The 18,286-nt window shown below is 36.0% G+C and overlaps 1 protein-coding gene and 1 long non-coding RNA gene across 2 annotated transcripts; one reads left to right on the forward strand and one right to left on the reverse strand.

The window, feature by feature from the left end:
* The first annotated feature begins 1,360 nt into the window (after positions 1 to 1,360).
* Positions 1,361 to 3,927, forward strand: LOC130053624 (uncharacterized). Its single transcript, XM_056160990.1, has 3 exons — positions 1,361 to 2,719; positions 2,816 to 3,019; positions 3,183 to 3,927. Exons 1-3 carry the CDS (start codon positions 1,361 to 1,363, stop codon positions 3,702 to 3,704), a joined length of 2,085 nt encoding a protein of 694 aa, XP_056016965.1. The 3' UTR covers positions 3,705 to 3,927.
* A 1,298-nt stretch (positions 3,928 to 5,225) lies between these two features.
* Positions 5,226 to 15,407, reverse strand: LOC125676294 (uncharacterized). Its single transcript, XR_008801134.1, has 4 exons — positions 14,958 to 15,407; positions 6,596 to 6,786; positions 6,245 to 6,378; positions 5,226 to 5,639 (listed from the first exon to the last, which is right to left on the reverse strand). It is a non-coding gene; the product is annotated as an uncharacterized LOC125676294 (long non-coding RNA).
* Between the last annotated feature and the right edge of the window lie 2,879 nt (positions 15,408 to 18,286).

Here is an 18,286-nt window from a genome sequence, read left to right on the forward strand (position 1 = left end):
ACATCTACATATCAGATGATGATGTATCAAAGGAAAACCATTGTAAAGTTCTATGTCAATGTAGTTCATGCTAGAAGGGTATATGAATTTTTACATGAATGCTCTGAATTGCACAACAAAAGTAAAGTGATATAATTATATTTAATTAATATAATACTAAATGGCATAGATACAGTTTGATATCACAGGTACATGTCAAATACATGTATTTACATCTATGTATAAGAACTGTTAGTATTTCGTATATAGTCATTATTTATATCATATTGTGTAACGTGATTGTATGCCAACGTACTTGGTGAATCAATAAATAAATTGAAATTGATACCAATATGAAAATCTATCAACTTCTTAAATCGTGTAGTGTGTGTTAAAGAGAGGGGGTGGGTGGGGGACTTGTCATTTATTACATGGGGCCAATAGTCATAACATCTACCTTATAATCGTCCCACTCACTACTGTAAAAAAAAAAAAAAAAATAAGGGGGGGTGTCATTCATTATATTGTTGCATTTTTTTTCACTACGTTGGCACGCAGCTTTATTCAAATAAAGCCGCCGTATTTTAAACTTCTTGACTTATTAACTAATTTCTTGATTTATTAATTAGGTTATTTTCGGATATTTTTTTTATTTTTACGTGTGTCAATATTCATAACTTCAAGCATGGGGGGGGGGGGGGTATGAAAAACATTTGCCTAGATGGTCGAGCGTTCTAGCGCGCTGGTTACATGCTGCTAGGAGATTGATTCCGCAGGTCGTGAGTTCAACCCCGGGTAGGGGCGTAAGTGGGTATCCAAAAAAGTGAAATTTCCTGTACTTTAGATTAATTTTTTTTTCACTCAGGGCAGTTATGTTTATTAAAGAATTCATCTGCTTTTTCCGTGCTTTATATATATCACTTCTTCTTTGCTATCATCTTTGGAGTGATGAATTCAGCTATTGCTGTGAAGGACGACCCCCCCCCCCCCCTCCGATTCAGGACTTTGGAGTTCGGGGGGGGGGGGGTGAAGGGGGGATGGCCATTTATGTGTTGTGATTTGAGATGTCTTCCATATACTTTTTTATTTTATTTTTGACTGCTTTTCAAGAATTTTAGACAATTCTATGAAGTCGTGCAACTTCTCCAGCTGGCCCCCTCCCCAATAAAACAAAAAAGAAAACCGATGCTACAAGTCTGTATTAAGACTTACTTTGAAATGTTTATAATTCAAACGTATGCACTTCAAGTAGTATTATATGGACAAAAAGAAATTATCTTTAAAAAGGTAAATCATGACATTATATTCAAACTAAAATGTTTATGCATGAAATGCTTCACATGGATGATAAAGAAATGTTTTAATTCCAGATAATGCAACCATGCCTGGAGAAAAAACTGAGTACTTTAACTGTGTGCTGTGTTCAAAAAGGACTAAACCAAAGCAGAGAAGGCGCGTTGACAAAAACATTAGGAAATACTTAAGGAAAAGATTTCTATTGGAGAGTAAAGGAAATTCAGTCATCTGCGGTAAATGTAGAAATATCTACTACAGAGATGTGTCAAACCATACATCGTCTGCAACGCCTACATGTTGTTCAACTATCCAGAAGGAATCGCTAGCGCCTTCGTCCACTACTGACAACAGGAAACATCTATCAAGTCCTCCATCAGTGACATTGGATCTGAAATCTACAGCAAAGACCCATGCATATTGTATTCTTTGCAAAAAACCAGGACCTAAATTAGTAGTGGTGTCTCAAGAATGTCGCACAGCTGTCTTCGTGGAGCACAACATACTTATTCCATCTGGAAATAGATGCTGTGCAGTCCATCTGAAAGATGGTCGTTTCACAAATGATGCCATTCATCAGTTACCAACTACAGAACAGGCATTTATCAACAGAACTACCATTTTAAGTCTGCTGCAACAGATGCGTTTTTTATGCCATCGAAATGAAAAATCCCACCTGGACTTTGATGATTTACAGACACTGACAGATGCTGACTATATGGCTCTACTAGGACTCAATAAGGATAATTTTCAAACTGTATGTGATTCTTTGAAACATCAAGTGAAACAAACTCCATCCAGAAGTCTTAGAAAATCCGTAGCCATATTCCTGTGCAAATTAAAGACTGGACTATCTAATCAGATTTTATCCATATTATTTCGTACTTCAAAGTCCAGCTTAAGAAGAGCAGCTGCTTCTGTAAGAAAAGCAATGTTGACCAGTTTTGTTCCACAGAGTCTTGGGTTTGCGCACATAACAAGAGAGGAAGTCATTAATGGTCACACTCGTCAGCTAGCTCAAACTCTGTTCGGGAACATAGAGAAAAACCAGGCTATATTGGTGCTCGATGGCACATATATCTACACAGCCAAGAGCAACAATTTTCATTACCAAAGGCGCTCTTACAGCATGCATAAGGGAAGACCACTAGTCAAACCAATGGTGATTGTGACAACCACTGGATACTTTGTATCTATATTGGCCCCATACCTAGCTGACAGTAAAAATAATGATGCTTCAATTCTCCATCACATCATTAAAACAAATGCAGAGAATATCCGCAGCTGGGTCAGCGAAGACGATATTTTCATCGTGGACCGAGGGTTCAGGGACGCTTTGCCTCTGCTTGCAGATCTTGGAATCCAGGCAGAAATGCCCTGTTTTTTGGAAAAGGGGCAACGACAGATGAGCACTGGCGATGCCAATATCAGCAGACTTGTTACAAAGGTAGGCAATTTAAATCTCATAATCAATAAGCCTGTTTACAATTTCTTAAAAAATGACAACGTGAACTAATAATTTCATCCATTTTGATATTGATAGGTCCGATGGGTGTTGGAATCTTCAAATGCGAGAATCAAGCGTTGGAGATACCTGGATAAGACTCTACCAACAAATCAGATCCCATTTATCGGAGATTACGTGAAAATTGTATGTGCGCTGTCTAACAGATTTTCACCGCCCCTGAACAAAAGCACCGAGGAAGATGAGGCCGAGGCAGTAAAAATGCTATATTTGTCTAAACAGGTATTTTCAATCACACATAGATTAATAGATTGCTAAACTTCAAACAAACTGGACAACTGCAAAACAGACACTCATATCTACATAATAAATGAAGATATACTAGTACTATTAAAACTAATTCGTAGACAATTGTTTATAATTGCATTGTTATCATTTTGAACAGGTTAATAATCTCAAGCAAACGGTTGAAGAAAATTGTCTGAACCGAAGATCTATTCAGTGGCAGGCGGTTCATGAGTGTGATACTCAGAACTTCCCTACGCTTGATGAGGAACAGTTGCGGAATTTGACGTGTGGGACCTATCAGCTAAAGCTTTCTCGCAGTTACATTCAAGAACATATTGAGGGGGAATGCGATATATTTTTTCATAAGGATAATGAAAGACTGCTAAAAGTGAAAATTCAGAGTCGTCACACATCATCAAAACAATACTTCGTCTGGATTGAATATTCGGAATGTACTGTCAACGCATGGTACTGTACATGTAGAGCTGGTGCAAGAGTTGTAGGCATGTGTTCACATATAGCGGCCATTATTTGGTACCTAGCAAAAGGAAGGCATGAGGGAAAGAGATACGGTGTTCGTGATTGGGGCGAGCATGTCCTGGATGCAGCAGATATCCCTCCTACCATTGATGACTCCGACAGTGATGTCAGTAGCTGCGAAAGTGTTCCGGAAGAATAAACAGTTATGTTTGTGTAGTTACTGTTGAATACAACCCTAAATACTTTATGTTTTAAATCTTGTTTATTTCTTTTTAATAATTATTTCTGTATCCAATGACAAAATTAGTCAATATTTCTTCTCAGGTAAAGAAACAACATTTCGGCAAGCATTCTTACATTTCAATAAAAATCGGAACCATTGTTATTGAAATCCGACTGTATCATCATTGTCTTTTACTATCTTGTTGTACAATACCTTAATTTTTATGGTTTCAATTCTTTGTATACGTGTGTACATGATATTAAGATTTATTGTAATATATCCTTCTTTAAACTATATATATATATACATACATCAGTAATATGATTATGTCAATATTCAATGTTTAATTATCCAAGTTGTGAATTCATTTCTCGGAGAGATATTTCAATTTTTAAAAAACGCTATCAATAGGCATAAGACTTGTGAGTTTCACAATGCTTTAGACATTTTTCTACGATGTTCCATTTTATTATAATAATTTTGTATTGTACATGTATATAAGAAGAGGATATTCAATGAAGAATTTATAAAAAAGGATACTACAGTTTTTTTCTAATACGCCGTTTTTGTGAATTTTAACAGTTAACTATCTTAGCAATACAACGACGTAAAAATGACGTTAAAACGTCAATGCCTTTAATTCATTGCTGCACTTTGAAGTCCGTAAAAAGAAAGTGTGTGGACGAAATGACAAAAAGTAAATTGTTTTAGGAAGCAGATGTCATAGCCTTTTTACCCTCACAAAATTATAAAATTTGGAGTCAGGGCCATTTTTCATAATTTTTGGCTTTAGACATGATTTATGAAGGACTGATCCGAGATTCGGTGAAGGCGTCATCCAAATATTCAGTTGAGCCGAATCGCAGCAAGATGAGTTTTTATTTTATGATATCCTTTGAAACAACGTGTCTAAATTACAGAAATCATAATCATAGCTATTCTAATGCTAATCTGTTAATATCAATTGTGTAAATTGAATTCTTTCTAACAGATTTCAGATTTCCTAGGCCAGATAACCAGTTGATTGATTGGTCGTGAATTGTTTAACGTCTCTTTCGAGAATCTTTTACTCTTATGTTCTTTGAGCAGGGATGGAACTTTAACGTGCCACACCTGCTGTGACATGTGACCTCAGTTTTTACCATCTCATACGACGGACAGCCCCCATTTAGTTAACTCTTACGACAGGTGATACTGAGGACCTGTTCTTTGCCGGGTTCCCACGGGATAAATAACCAGTTGAAATAATATGGCCAAACTGCAGAAATATTTCAAATTTGAACTAAGCACGGTCGGAATTATAACAAAAAATTGACATAAAGAACGTTGTAATCAGAAAACTGCATTCCTGTGATGTAAAATGGTTTAAAAATTGAATGATTATACAAAGGAAACTAATTTCTTGATGAAAAGTGTATAATGTTAGCAACAATATAATTATTTTAGAAATTTCTATAAATTTTTTGATCGGGATCTGTACTATTTTCTTTGGTTAGAGTCAAATCTAAAAGAACAGCGAAGTTCTTGCTTATAAGAACCGAGTTTTGAAACTTTTCAACGCAATGGTAACAAAGAATCCACAAATGTTAAAACATGATTTGAAAATTCATTCAACATCCCCACTCTACATATAGCATAGGATAGAACACAGAAGTAAACTCTCTTCCATTGTGTGAAAGCAAAACAACACTGCTAATGTTCTTTTTAAAAAATAAAGATTTTGAAAGGGCTTCTGTTATCGATACAGTTACCACCTGCACAGTCGTGTGTTCACCATTCCAGGATATACCAGTTATCTGATCAGCTTTTTCATTGATGAGTACTTTAGGTAAAACATAACATGAACACTCGGCATCAGAATTCATTACTGGTGCAGCAATCTGTGTGATATAGGCATTAGTCCACGCTGAACTGAAATAGATGCATAAAATTGAATTGAAAACTTGTAAAAACATATATTTATATAAACTAAATCTAAATACATGTAGTTTACTGTAAATACAGAATTGGTAATGGTATTCAAAACTCCAACAAGGAGCCCACGGACCACATCGCTCACCTGAGTCACCCTGGCTCATATTTATAGATTTTCCTTATAAATTATATTCGCACATAAAACTTTTATCACCTATTGTGGCCCATTCTACCCACGTGGGCCATGATTTTAACAAACTTAAATCTGCAGGAAGCTTTCATGTAAAATTCAGCTTTTCAGGCCCAGTGGTTCTTGAGAAGATTTTTTTTAAACGACCCCACCCTTTTCTTGCATTTTTTGTGATTATCTCCCCTTTGAGGGTGACATGATCCTTCATTCGAAAAAATATTAAAAGCCTTTCACTCAAGAATGCTTTTTGCCAAGTTTGGTTGATATTGGCCAAGTGGTTCTGGAGAAGAAGTCGAAAATGTTAAAAGTTTACAGTCGGACTGACAGACGACGGACAACAAGCGATCAGAAAAAATCACTTGAGCTTTCAGCTCAGGTGTGCTAAAATGCGGAAGTCAATTATATTTCTTACTAAATCCTGTAGTTTCTAGGTCGACAATGACCCTATTCTCTTGAACTTCGTTCAGGTGGTCGACTTTGGCGAATCCTGGTTTGGGAACTGCATCAGGAATAGTCTGGATGTCAACTTGGTCAGAAAGTCCAATTCTGATGAAATATGAATATACATGTACTCTTACAAGATTTTTGTCATTTCGAATTTTCAAAATTTCGGCCTGAGCATTACTGAAGAGGCATTTTTTGTCGAAATGCACATCTGGTGCATCAAAATTGGTACTGCATAAGCTTTACATGTATCTCTTATATACAAACAATCAATTTGAGAATTTCTTCATAAACTAACACTTTGTAACTTATTGTTTACCTGATTGATATGTATCTCCTTCAGCTGCTTCATTGTCTTCTCTTTTGGGTAATTCTGTCCTGCTTCAATTCTAATCGACGACGCTTCTTGTCAGGCAACTTTGATCTTTCCTGTCACTTCTATCTTTCTATGTCCATCTCGGAATATTTCAAAGTGTGATGACCAGGGGATAATCCGTGTTCTTTGAATATCTGGAAGTAATAGTAAATATATTTAATAAGAATAATGAGCAAGAAAGAATTACTATTTTTAAGATACCTGATTGTAATAGTATATACACTGAATAAGAATGAGCAAGAAAGAATTCATTCTTTTCGAGTAATTCAAAAAATTATGAATTATGAGATTCATCACTGTTCGTTATCTTCACCTTTCATTTATAAAAATAAACATTAGCATTAAGTTCATGTAAATGTAAATAATGTTTTCTTTGGAAATATACACTTTCGTCGAAGAGTTTTTGTTATAGAAATATAATAATTTCCAAAAATAAGCTGCAAGGAATGGTCAAAACTGACAACAGGAAATTGAACAAAACTCAACAAACACCTCAAGAGAACATCAAAGTTGTCTACCTCTGGTAAGTATTTACGACCTTCATTGATACGTGCTGCAGTATCTTTTACACGGAAGTCAAAGCATTGACTTTCCCCATAATGCAAGTGTTTTAGTGCTCGTAAACTGACTACTCGATTAACATGTTCGCAAGCTTGGCTGGACCCTAAATAACTATACACGGTAACTTTGGAAATCACAGGTTCAAAGATTTATCAAGTTTTTTGTTTGAAAACTTGGGTACTCAATGATATCTTGTATGGTAAATTTCGATGCAAGTATGTCTCAGATGATCTTCTCTTGTATCCACAAAACCTTGGAACTCACTTGGTATGGTCTCCACATTGGTGAGACACAATGCTTCCAAGTTTTCTGCATGCCGTTTTGAAATTTAAAGAAAGCAATGCAAAATACCTTCACTGTGTAACGTAAATCATAGAAAATATATGACGTCACAATCAAATGACGTCACATCAGTGTGAGACAGAAAAAAATCTCACAAGGCTGTCTCACATGGGCACAGTCGATCTCACACTGGAGAAAATGTTAGCAAAATGCATCATGCAACACTTCCTCCTCCCTTATTTTTCTCTGATGTAGGATTTACAGTTTTTTAAACTTATGAATTCTAAATATTTTCGTATCTGTCAGTATTAAGATATTTCTAAGTTTTCTGGGATTTTTAAAGAAATGCAATAACTGATAACGATATTTTTATCAATACCCCAAAAATACTTCACAGAGAGGAAAATATCTTTAATGTTTATTTACAAAACGTAATTATAAAGAAATTATCACCTGCATATGGTGATTATATATCTCAACTGATTCGATATGCAAGAGCTTGTTCTGGGTATAGTCAGTTTTTAAATCGAGGTAAGCTACTGACAAACAAGTTGATGGTACAGGGATTACAACAGTCTCGATTGAAGTCAGCATTTCGCAAATTCTATGGTCGTTATAACGATCTAGTTCGTCAATACAACCTCGCATTGGGTAAAATGCTGTCTGACGTGTTTCATACCGATTGTTAAGCCGTTCTTGGCACACTGATTCGACTGCGGATAACTCCGTTTACCTGATAAGGATATGGGGCTCACGGCGGTTGTGACCGGTCAACAGGGATGCTTACTCCTCCTAGGCACCTGATCCCACCTCTGGTGTGTCCAGGGGTCCGTGTTTGCCCAACTATCTATTTTGTATTACTTGTAGGAGTAATGAGATTCATCACTGTTCGTTATCTTCACCTTGCATCTATCGATCCCATATCAAAATAGAATAAGATGTTGCATACGATATGCCCCAAGGTCTGTGGTTTAAGATGGATTTACTACAGATTTTAAATAACAAGCATTTCAATTCACCAGACCACTCCATCTTGTCCATGAAGGTCAGGAACTTAGAAAAAAATTACCACCATACAAAAAAACAAACAAACAGACATTAAGTGCTCCTTTTCGAATACAACGAGAGTATCAATTGACCAAGTCCATATGGATGCAATGATAATGTATATGATGTAAAACTTATACGGTACCAATTTTGATGCACCAGATGCGTATTTCATTTTAGAGCTATTATAGGCAAAAACAGTGTGCCCAAAAGTGGAGTCAAATTCTTTAAGGATAAGAGCTATGCGTGAGGGAGATAACCCTTAATTTTGAAATGAATTTCTAAATTTTATAACAGCAATTAAATATACATCGGTATTTTCAAGCTAGTAACAAAGTACTTAGCTACTGGGCTGTAGAGACCCTCGGGGCCTAACAGTCCACCAGCAGAGGCCTCGACCCAGGGGTCATAATGTAAAACTTATACGGTACCTATTTTGATGCACCAGATGCGCATTTCGACAAATAATGTCTCCTCAGTGATGCTCAAGCCGAAATGTTTGAAATCCAAAATAACAATGAAGTTTTACAGCTATTATAGGGGAAAACAATGTGCCAAAAAAGTGAAGTCAAATTCGTATAAGGATAAGAGCTATGCGTGAGGGAGATAAGCCTTAATTTTGAAATGAATTTCTAAATTTTATAACAGCAATTAAATATACATCGGTATTTTCAAGCTAGTAACGAAGTACTTAGCTACTGGGCTGTAGAGACCCTCGGGGCCTAACATTCCACCAGCAGAGGCCTCGACCCAGGGGTCATAATACAAAACTTATACGGTACCAATTTTGATGCACCAGATGCGCATTTCGACAAATTATGTCTCTTCAGTGATGCTCAACCGAAATGTTTGAAATCCGAAGTAACAATGAAGTTTTAGAGAAGATTTACAATTTTTGATTGCAGTCAATTGCCACTTAAGGACTTTTTTCGAATTAAGTGCAATGACTTAAAAATGGTTAAATTGAACCAATTATTTTACTAATTACATTTATATGTGTCACTTGTGAGGTTTTCTAGCAAGAAATGTATGGTCATGATGTAATAAAGTATGTAAATATTACCTAGTCCTCGATTTCTTTAGATCAGAATCATGATGTCCTTAGTATATCAGCAATTCTTCATTAATTTTTATCGATATTTTCGACAACCAATACACACACTCACCACCACCCCACCCCCCCCCAAAAAAACTCATGCAATACGATATGCCTAAAACACGTGAAAAACCAGCGCATACATGTACATTATAAATTTATCGTTTCACACTGAACAAAACTACTTGTTGCTAAATGTACACTAGGTGCCAATAAATAACGCATGTTAATAATCGTGAATTGGTATCTCTAGTGTAATATTTTAGTCAAAATATTTTGTTTTCGCGTGTGTTTCAATCATCAATTTCCACCTCTTCTTCCACTTCAATTACTCAAATGAGCACAAAAACAATCATCAGGTTTGTAGCAACAATAGGACTGCCTCCTCTTATTATTACATTATTTTTACTTGCAGATATAGATCTATAGTAGAATGCCCCCCCCCCCCCTTCTTTAAAAAACAGCATTGTTGTGAATGGTAGTGAAAATGTAAAATTTAACCAATGAATGGAAATGAAAGATCAACCCATGCTGCCTACCTTCTTGAGCTTTAGATTATCATTATCATTATCTTTTTTTTTTTCTTTTTTTCTTTTTTAAATTTACTTGTCAAGACGTTTTAGGCATTATTGATGAAGTCAACCCTCCCCCCCCCCCCCTATAAACGATGCCACGTGCCTGATTGCATCACATGCTTTCATTGTGCTTTTAATTCTAGATGTCTGTTGTTTTTAAAACAGATTAATATTGAAATCCTCTGTATTAATTGCATAATTTGAACAGAAATAAACGTCAAATACATCTATAACACACCCTCTCCCTTCCCCAACTCCACAATTTGACGAAGTGCATACTTCAAAAACGTTTTCTCCATAAAATCGAAGAAATTAAACCTTGTTTTTGACATAGATATAATACAACCTGTTAAAACTTGGTATACTATATAGAATTTGGTAACGTAAGCTTTACTATACACTATTTGTTAATACTATTTTTGTGAAGCTTAGAACCGCAATCGTAAGCACGCCCCCAACTTCCGGTGTAAGGAGAGTAACTGCAAAAATGTAGGCCATTAATTCCACATCATATTCGTACAAAACTTTATTCTGTTCCATTGAGAGTTTTGCATACGTTATTCCAAGAAGCCACAGCTAGTCTATACTTGGGTTTTTCAACACCTGAATGTAGATTGCACTCTATGATTACGGATGTTCCCAATCATAGGCTCTTTAAGCCACCACGGGTCAATGATGATATTCCTTCCAAATCATGCCGCCAGTTCCTTAAGCTCAAATTTATAAACAAAGGAATAGATACCGTCAACAGAAGCAACATTCTTCGTCATAAAAAAGTTCAGTCAAGTATTCCAACTCATTTCAAGTTCAAGTTTCCACCCAGTATATCCTACAAATACACTTCTATTATTGCATCCATATTTTTTAAATTATAAACAAACTCTGCAGCACATAGATATAGACCATCTTATACTTATTCCACCTACGAGTTCTTGTTCTTCGTCTTCTTGCAAATATGGTCCAACTGAACATTTCATTACTCGTGGTGTTTGTATACTTGAAAAAGAAGACCTTAAATCACTTGTTGTAAAAGGTCCTAAATAAAGAAAACCCCAGTCTTTCAATTGGCGACAGAACTTCATCTCTATTAAAAATTCTGTCGAAGATTATGTCAGATGATGAGCTAAATAGAAATAATAGGAACTTGATATATTGTCAGAATGGATTAAAAGTGAAAGAGGAATGTTGAAATACCGGATTAGACACATCAAAATGAAAGTACGTATCACCTATCTTTCTGTGTTTAGTAAACCAGAAGTGATAAAAGATTTAGATAGGTTACATTAGGAATATGTTTTGCTTCCAGCTGAAAAAGCTTGTAACAACATTGTCATTGTTTGTCAGGTTCATTATTACAACTGTATTTCAAACGAACTTGGCATTAATTCCACTTTTGATCATCGTACTTATATTCGAACTGTCTTTCCAAGGATGAAATTCTTCAAAACCATGCTTCAGTGTTAGACACATTTGATATCCCAGTCAATGGGTCGTATAAATATAAGTTACCGTACTTACGCTGGATTCCTAAACTTCATTAAAACCCTTACAAAGATACATTGCTAGATACAGTAAGTATTTTACTAAGCCTCTATTTGTGCTCATCACAAAAATATTAAGAGCTGTGAAGGAGAAACTTCAAAGGTACTATGCTACTACATATGCCAGAGGTGGTGTAAATCAAATGTGGATACTAAATAATTCTAAAGAACTTTTAGTAAACTTGAAATCGCAAAACTTTTCTCAAATCAATTACACCAAAACGTATGACTATTCAACATTTTACACGACCATTCGTCGCGATAAATCAAGACTTTTTGACATCATAGACAGTTGCTTCTTCAACAAAAATGGAAAACGTAAATACACATATTTAGTGATCAGCCATCCAAAACCAAATATTTTCTAAACACCACTCTAATTCCATGGAAAAGTACTCTAAATTTGAAATTAAAAAATTAACCAACAAATTCAAAGTGGTAAAATGGTAATCGTAATATATATCGTATATTTTTATTTGAAGAAACTAATGAACTCGTTCATCTGTTTAGTCGTATTACTCGTATTACTGTTGTTCTAAATGGTGATTGGCTAAAAACTCTAACAATAATAATTTTGCCATTCATTTTTAACAAACTGATTGTTTGAATTACAAAATGAACGTCACTCGTGTATTTTTGGCATTCAAAATTAAAACACGATAACTGTAGAATCAACAAATGAACATAACAAGATGGCGGCGCCCCTATGGATCACAAATTTTTCAATGAACGTATGTAGAGATTATCTATTCATTTGCTGATTTTCTCATTTTTCTGTTATATATGTGTGACCTTTAGAGCCTTGCTTTGCGGACGGGCCTGTATTCAGCGAATCCGAGCTTCGCTCGGTAATATTCACTCGCAACGATCGCATTACTCAGATCAGCTACTTGGCTCTGCTGGTCATACTCAAGACCTGGTTGTAGATAATGCAGTTTCCCTGGATGATCTTCCTTTTCGATGAATGCATCTTTTAGGGTTAATCAAATGCCATGAATTATATCCCTTGTACATGCATTACAATGTAGGCTAATTATTTACACTATCCCGACTTCTTAAACTATTACGTATTTATGGAATATTTTATCTTTCTGTGATAGAAACTACAATGTAAATCAACCGAAACTTTGAATTTCCAAACATTACGTGCACAAAATAAAGGTCTTTAAAAATCTATAAATTCTCAGTAATTCAAATTACTGTGATCTAAATTTTATAATTAATTTAATATCCTTTACGACCTCTACTTGCATAGTAGATAGCTAATATGACGTTAGTACTCTAATTTTTCTTAAAAGGTGAGCTTGTTTACTGGTATGATACCTGTGTTAAGTAGCGCATTTTTAGTGTGGAATCTCCCCCCTTTGAAAACAAAATTTAAGGCTAGAACCTCCCCCCTCCTGTAAAATATTCGTGGATCCGCCTCTGACTTTTCAACGAAAAAAAACATTCAACCTTCTTATGAATTGATATTATCTACATCATGGGATGGATCTATACAACAATTTAATTCTTTTTAATGCAAAATTCATTTAATTTGTGAAAAGCATTCTCATCCCAACCGTATCAGAGAATAATCCAAACAGTGTCTAATCGGGTAAACATTGTCATCGAAACATGTTCCGTTTGTTAAGCGTGTCACCAATTGAAACATTATTTTACACTAATTTTGCGGATTATTGTCGGGGCTACAAAGTTAGTAATTAATTAAAGATAAAAACTTCCCTTTAGTTGCAAACTGGCATATTGTATGGTCATTCTTTCACTTAAATCATCGCTGAACTGAAGATTTCGTTTCTCTAATCTCTGTCGTTCGATGAAAAGAAGAACGTTACATATATTTACAAAAACACACCTTCCATCTTAATCTTCAAAAATACGTTCCTCTGTCTCATTATTGGTCCTTTATTTACTGCGTTTCGTTAACAAATGCAGAAACCAACAAAACATTTTGTGTTTCAACAGGGGATGCTAACTCCTCCTAGGCACCTGATCTCACCTCTGATATGTCATGGGGTCCGTGTTTGCCTAACTATCTATTTTGTATTCCTTATAGGAGTTAAGAAATTGATTACTCTTCGTTATCTTCACCTTTCATTCAAGTATTCAGTGTAAACATCCCTACTTTAAAAGAATTTCGCCATTTTCACATCATTCAAACACGTACAACCGGCGCGGATACACGACAGCGAAACATGTGGAATTTTTCTGATTGGCTGCTTGGTTAATGGGGATTTTACGTCGTTTTAAGGTTATTTCAGTCAAAAAGGAGTTGACCAATCTCTCAAATCATAGTGGCGAAACTCGGGCTCGAATCCTGGTCACATTACACTGCAAGGAAAACTTTAAACCACAATATCACTGCTACCCTTGATTGTCTGTAAGGTGAAGATAACGAACAGTGATCAATCTCATAACTCCCACAAGCAATACAAAATAAGTAGTTGGGCAAACACGGACCCCTGGATACACCAGAGGTGGGATCAGGTGCCTAGGAGGAGTAAGCATCCCCTGTTGACCGGTCACACCCGCTGTGAGTCCTATATCCTGATCAGGTAAACGGAGTTATCCGCAGTCAAAATCAGTGTGCCAAGAACGGCTTAATAATCGGTATGAAACACGTCAGACAGCATTTGACACAATGCGAGGTTGCATTGACGAACTAGATCGTTATAACGACCATAGAATTTGCGAAATACTGACTTCAATCGAGACTGATGAAATCCCTGTACCATCAACTTGTTTGTCAGTAGCTTACCTCGATTTAAAAACTGACTATACGCAGAACAAGGTCTTGCATATCGAATCAGTTGAGATATATAAACACCATTTGCAAGTGATAATGGAATATTGCTACATAAATATGGGAAGTTGACGATGGACAAGCTGAAATCATCCTGTTTCTCATACAGTTGAGTTGTCAGTTTGCCGTTAATGTCTACTTTCAATAAAATATCTAAGTACGAAGCAGAAGTGGATGACTCTGTGATGTCCTTTATTAAGAGCTCACAGGGATATATCAAATCGATGTGTATTGATTTAATCTGATTCACAGAGTTATATTGTCTTTTGTTTATTTTATTTGTTCTGGACTTGTAGTAAGATGTACCATATTAGGTCATCGAATGTGAACCAAAAAAATGTCATTTGACCAAGTAAACAGTGATTAATATCATAATTCATATAGTATAAGGAATACAAACCAAAGAGGTGGGCAAACACGGACCTCTGGAGTCACCAGAGGTGGAATCAGGTGCCTACGAAAAGTAATCATCCCCTGCAGACCGATCACATCCGCCCCAAACCTCAAAAGGCATATATCTTGTTCGGAGTAGGTGGTAGTTAGAATCAGTGTGCCAAGAACAACCTAGCAATTGATAAGAAACACGTCAGACAGAACTTGACCCAATCGCTGGTTGTATTGACGAACTAGATAGTTATAACGACTATATACTGATTCCTTATTTTAGCGAGTACTTAATATCGCGAAATGACTCCTATATGTCAAATCGGGATAACATCAATTCGCGAGTGCTCTGTTGATCAAGAGTCTTCACATGTGTTTTAACAATATAAAAATAAAAGCGAATAATTTTATTTCGCGAGTGATGCTTCTCGCGAAATTAAGCGATAATAAATTTCTAGCGTATATTTAGGATTTACAGTAATTTGCGAAATGCTGACTTTCAACGAGACTGTTGAAACCCCTGTAATATCAACTCGTTTGTCAGTAGCCTATTTCGATATAAAAACTACATGATCATACGCAAAGCAAGGCCTTGCGTATCAAATCAGTTGAGAAACATAAACCTAAAATGCAGGAGATGATATACAAGTAGGTGAGGCTAATATTGAAAATTTTCATCCCTTTAAAACTATTGTCAACCGAGGTGTATGGTTTCATCAGGGCGAAAATTGTCAATTTTACCTTCAACTACTTGCAATTTTTGCATTACACGGAATGCTATATAAACAACAAAGCAGAAAGATGTCGGTTGGCATTTTATCAATCACTGTCATGCCATGTTTTGTATATCACTGCAGGTATTTCATGCTTATTACAAACACTCAAATGACGTCGTCTAATGTTAAGCACATTAATTTGACGCATGTGATAATTTTTATAACATCACCCGTTGTCAAGTACTGTTACCCGTTGCTAGATATTGGTAACAGTATATGAAAAACGGGGAGGGGGGGTCAAATCCCCTCCTTTTATTTCAGGGGTTTTAATCGATGGCCGATGACGCCGATTAACTTAACTTTAAACTTGGTATTATGATGTAACCAATTTTTATTGTGAAATGCAACGTTTTATGTGTGAAAATGTTCTTAAAGCATTGTTGTTTGATTACGTAATATTGCATAATTTTTCTGTCGTTTATTTTACTGAATAATTGACCATTTATAGTCCTTCTATGTGTTATGTTGCTCTTTCTCAAGACCGTGTATGGTGTCAAACAGAGCACCCCCTAGCAGGTTTCTATAAAACATATTGTTGCCCTCTGCAATTTGAAGCACACGATCCAATTCGCAGAGGCTAACAATGTATGGGGTTTTTTTCTTATGCTTATCGACCAATTAAGATTCGAGTATTTTACATGAAAGTATAATAGAATATAGCCACATAAGTACACGAAGTTGACGGTGGAGAATCTGAAGTCATCCCGTATTTCATAAAGTTGAGTTGTGAGTTTGTCGTTTATATCTATTTTCAGTAAAATATTTAAGTATGAAGCAGATGTGGAGGACTTTGTTGTGTCTTTTTGTCGAGTTCACAGGGATATATCGAATAGACACATGAATGAAAACGATTATTGTTGATAGATAAAACGTTGATACTTAAAGACCGAGGTTTTCAACCGGTCGGTTTTCCTCAGGTAAGTTAAGTAAGGGGCGGAGCTAATTTAAGGCAGGTGTGAAGCCCCAAGCCCGAGGAAACCCTTGCTAGTATATACCGTCCCAAATACACGGGGTGTTATCAGTGTTACCTACATTACCTGTACGTTTTCGTAAGATTGAAAAATTCATAGTAGTCATAACGCATGGCCTACAAAAACAGTCAGGACATTCGGATTTTCCGACAGTTCCTTCGATAACTGGTCCAGACGAAGAATTTGTTCTTACTCTGGTTCCTAATTCCAACCATTGTATACAAAAAAGAGCCCTTATAGCGGCTAACTTCTCTTCCGATAAGTTGACAATTATATCAATCTATTTAAAATAAGATGTTAGATCCGCTCGCGTATTCGCATACATGTGTATGCGAATATACGGGAGGATTTAACGTCTAATTTTAATAAAATTGCAGTTACATACACGTTTGTTGCCATGTTTCGAGGGGAAATTACGCTTATAAATTTTTAAATGAGTGTAAACAAAATTTTAACGTACAATGCATTTACTAATCTGTTTAGCATAAAATCGATGTCCGTGTAAATTATATTCTAACAATACACAATAATTATTATCAATCGTACCCATTCCTTAGCATACCCTAATATATTCTATTATAATTGATGTAATTGTATGCAAAATTTACTACTATTATTGTATGACTATCTCTACATGAAAATTCCCTCTCCAGTTGGATTACGCGGTAAGCATCAAAAGATTGCACGGGCGCCTCGATCGCCTGATAAAATAGATAAGGTATACACAAAGACTAGTAACTAAATGTCCATCAATTTCTTGCATCCAATGTGAAGCTCAATTTCTCCTGATTGACAAGGGTTCACAAGCCAGGTAAATTTGAAGGCGGTGCTTATTTTCTCGGTCTTTAAGAAATGAACAACACTGAGCTGTTCATGGTCAATATGAACGGATTTGCATTTGAGGCAAATTCCATGAATCGTGCTATCGATTCTCAGAGAACAGCTCAAAAGTGCTGTTCAATTCTTATATTTATATTCATTGACTGGATCACTGTTTGTTTAAATTGCTTCTATAAGTCATGAACCGCCGCGGTGGTCTACAGATTAAAGCGTTCGTCCCGCATGCGGAAGGCCGGGGTTTAAATCTCGGCCGTGACAGACCTAAGTCGTTAGAATAAGTAATGACAGTTCCATCCCCAACGCTCGGAATCAGGTGTGAATGTCACGGGTCCTCGGAGATGAACTTAAAAACGGATATCCCGTGTCACAGTAGGTGAATTATGTCACAGTAGGTGTGGCACGCTAAAGACTCCTCACTGACTAATGGCCTTAAGCACCGAGCAAAGGCCTAAATTTGAAGCCCTTCACTGGTGTTGGTGAAGTCTCCATATGAGTGACAAATATTCGAGAGAGACATTAAACAAGATACAATCAATCAATCCATAAGTTATGACATATTTCGCTGCATAAAACGAACTCCAAAGATCCACAGATCGCAGTCGTATTGTGACGTACGTCAAAACATAGACATGACGTCACATTTCGTCTTACTCTGCCTTTATCAGCATTGCACGGTGCACTGTACTTTGGAGCTAGGAGACCACAAGATTGGGATGATAATCCAGGTAAGTTCACAATCTTAATCCGAGGTGTGACTT

The sequence above is a fragment of the Ostrea edulis genome, chromosome 3, assembly GCF_947568905.1.
Source record: "Ostrea edulis chromosome 3, xbOstEdul1.1, whole genome shotgun sequence".
Taxonomy (NCBI): Eukaryota; Metazoa; Mollusca; class Bivalvia; order Ostreida; family Ostreidae; genus Ostrea; species Ostrea edulis.